General features: G+C 35.6%; 1 protein-coding gene across 1 annotated transcript; it reads right to left on the bottom strand.

Annotated features, from left to right (window-relative positions):
* Positions 1 to 243: 243 nt before the first annotated feature.
* LOC111467218 (myb family transcription factor PHL5) lies at positions 244 to 2,852 on the bottom strand. Its single transcript, XM_023112045.1, has 7 exons — positions 2,028 to 2,852; positions 1,713 to 1,935; positions 1,566 to 1,642; positions 1,421 to 1,460; positions 1,196 to 1,250; positions 933 to 1,002; positions 244 to 648 (listed from the first exon to the last, which is right to left on the bottom strand). Exons 1-7 carry the CDS (start codon positions 2,511 to 2,513, stop codon positions 439 to 441), a joined length of 1,161 nt encoding a protein of 386 aa, XP_022967813.1. The 5' UTR covers positions 2,514 to 2,852; the 3' UTR covers positions 244 to 438.
* Between the last annotated feature and the right edge of the window lie 637 nt (positions 2,853 to 3,489).

Below are 3,489 nucleotides of genomic sequence, written 5' to 3'. Positions count from 1 at the left end.
TCTACGCCACATGAGTGTCATAATGACATTATGACGACTACACTTTTGAGAGTCTCTTGATTTTATTAGCTTAGCTATTTCCTCTCCTCCAACTACTCTCTTCTAGTCCAATCTCTATGCTAAAACTTAGACCGTACGTGGTCGGTTTTGCATGGTAAAAAAATAAGGCAACAACTCGAACTTATTTTAGGGTTAAAATTACGAACATTTTCTAAAAATTTAAAGTTGAGATTGCAAAAGTTATCTGAAAAGCAACTGGCCATTGCTAGTTTCTTCAATTCAACTTTCAAAAGTTTGTATACTCAACAACACTCAAATATTTACGACATAAAGGCTTTTTCAGTCTGCAATGTTCATTGTAAGTTTGAAAGAAGACAGTGAACCCCCCAATGAGTGTTTATGTACTGGTAATGATGAAAATGGTGGTTCTCTTCATGGCTAACTTATGTTGGTTGAGAATTGGGCATTTCGGATGTTTTCGGCTGCAGGGATCGGAGGATCGTCGAGATAACCCGATGGGTCGTTAGGGAACGGTTTGTTGAAGCCATTGGCTGTGAAGAAGCATTTGTTAGTTTCTTGTTGTTGGTCAAACATGATCTTTAGTCGTTTCCCTTGTTCTTCAATTTGCAACTGTAGCTTCCTCTGTATCTGCAACAACAAAACAAAAAATTTGGAATCCTATTAGATATAAAATTGAGCGGAAAGTTCAAGAACTATCGGACAGTATAAAAGTTTAGATACCAACAAAACACTTTATTATTCAATAGTTTATTTGGCACAAACTCGATAGAATATGGGTATATTACCTCTAGTTGAACATGAAGACACGAGTTCTAAGAACTATTATACACTATTAAAGTTTAGATACCAATTAAACATTTTATCATTCAGTAGTTTGTTTGACACACACTCGATAGAACAGAATATATTACCTCTAGTTGATCATGAAGGCGCCTCTGAACATCTAGCTGCAATTGTAAAGCGTCTTTAATTTGCATGGCACTGTTATGCATCATCAATCAATTGTATTAACACGAATGAGTTAGAAATAACTTTTCGAAGATCTTATATAACTATTTGGTTTTCTTGTAATGGTTATCATCTTTCTTAATCGAACACTTAAACGGTTATCAAAACAAAGAGTTCAATCATTCATGTTCTTGAATATAGATAGAAAAAGTGACGAGAAGCTCACGTTTTGACATCCAGTTCGGCAACTTCATTCATGTCGTTCCTTCTATCAGATTTCCCTGCATTACAAAACACTGTTGCTGAAGTGATCTTCATTCGAAAATAACAATACAAAATTGGAGGTTGCAGGAAAGAATCCATTGTTGATAAGTCCAGATTAAAAGCTTCAAGCAAACAGAACAGAGGATTGAATTGAAAGAAATGGTTTTTCAGTATGGAAATCTCTTACTATCTGCAGATTCTGGCATGTATTTTGCTATCCGATATTTCTACAAAGGAAGAGGAACACAAAATCAGGACTTATGGGTCAGAAAGGAAATTCAAATCATACAAAATTGAATTATGTTATGGATTTCTTTCTTCTTTTGATGAACCTGCAAATGGCTCTTCACATGGAATATGGTCAATCCCTCTGAATCCATCAGCTTCAAAATTGCTTTAGGCGTCGCCTCTGTAACACAAACAACAATGAGCCTTGAAAAATTCAAGAAAACTCCACAAATCGGCTTTAATGTTCTTACTCTCAGCACCACCAAGACGATTAACGCAGTCAACAAACTTCTCATGGAGATCTTGCGTCCATCGGATTCTCGTTTTGGTAGGGAATCCATTGCCATTGAAGGAAGAAGAAGAGCTTCCAGAGCCAAATGAAGAACTCCAACAAGAGAATCTAGGAGAGTTCTTCTCTTGTGAAGAACAAAAGCTAGGCTGTGCAATTGAATAACTGGTTGAATCATAGCACCCCTGAATCAGAATCAAACACCGCAAAAACATCCATAAAAGTTGGAAAGGAGAAGGAAAATAGATTAATCAGATGGAGAGTGGAAATTACGTACTCCTTGATCTTTGAAAGGAATGGAAAAGTGCTTCTCGATTGAAGGCGGACGAGCATCAAACACCTTGTAGTCAGTGAAAATAGTCTTCGGGAAGCCATTGAAGCTTCTCTTACAGAGTTGAGATCTCACGACCGAGTGCAAGGTGTTACTGAATTCAGAATCTGCGCCGCTGTGCTCCGCCGAATCGGAAGCCCTATCGAAAGACGAAGAACCAGTATGAAACTCAATAGGAGGAATCCCCATACATTGCTCCGTCGCGAAGAAAGCCGAAGCAGGAGATTCGAACAGGTTGATGATGGTGGAGCTCGAATTAGACAAACCTAGATTTTGCTGTTCCGACGACTCAACCTCATCCATGGCAGATAGATGAACACGAGCTCCCATCCTCCAGGGCTGCTGTGCCCTAGTATTCTGAGAGTAACAATCAAGAATCACTCCATGATTTTGATGAATTTCTTGCTTCGAATCGATTCCGTAATCGTTCATTTACAGATTTTCCAAGGAAACAACCTCCAAATCTCCGTTTTCAGTCAATTTTTTGGGCTTGAAAACAGATTATCGAACCTTTTCCAAACAGATTGACAGAGTAGAAACAGAGATACAGAGAAGGGGCATAAATAACATCAACGCATGGCCTACAATTCCATTGCGATTATTCTTCAAGACTTGATGTGTAAGATATGATGAATAACAGCGAATTGGAAGAGAGATTATTCGAGAAAAAACGGGATAGAATGAAGAATCGGCACAAATAAATAAATCTACAACGGAGCTAGAACACAAAAGGGAAGAACAATTTGAAATGAATCTTCGTTTTTAACTACGAATCCCAATTTTCGTGTTCGCTCCCTTCAACTTTCATGCACGTATTAAAACTATTATTTTTTATTTTTATTTTTATTTAAATTGTTATTATTATTATTATTATTATTATTATTATTATTATTCTGAACGAACTTTAAAATTATTATTTTTTATCCACAATTTTAAATTGTAAAACACGTTGGAATGATCATTAATTAATTTAATGAGGAATTTCTTTTCTTTTATTATTAATTTTTAATTTTTATTAACGTTGTTATTATTATTATTAAGTTGATGATGGTAATTAAAAAATTTAAAATTTTAAAAAAAAATTATTTTCAATTTGAAATAAATTATTAGTTCCTAAAAAGTTTAAAAAATGACATTTTTAGTCCAAACCTCTCCCTAACAACAAATGTATTTTAAAATGGTGAGACGGATGCATAATGGGTAAAAGGGAACAATATCTAATAGCAATAGGGTTTGACTGTTACAAATGGTATCAAAGCCCGACATCGAGTTGGAGAATTAATAGATGCGTTTTTAAACTATAAGGCTGACGACGATACATAATGGGTCAAAACAGACAATATCTACTAGCGGGGTGGGCTTGGGCTGTTATTAATGGAATCAGAGCTAAACACCGTTCATTTACATA

The sequence above is a fragment of the Cucurbita maxima genome, unplaced genomic scaffold (assembly GCF_002738345.1).
Source record: "Cucurbita maxima cultivar Rimu unplaced genomic scaffold, Cmax_1.0 Cma_Scf00033, whole genome shotgun sequence".
NCBI classification, from domain to species: domain Eukaryota; kingdom Viridiplantae; phylum Streptophyta; class Magnoliopsida; order Cucurbitales; family Cucurbitaceae; genus Cucurbita; species Cucurbita maxima.
This window is presented reverse-complemented; position numbering and strand designations above follow the sequence as displayed.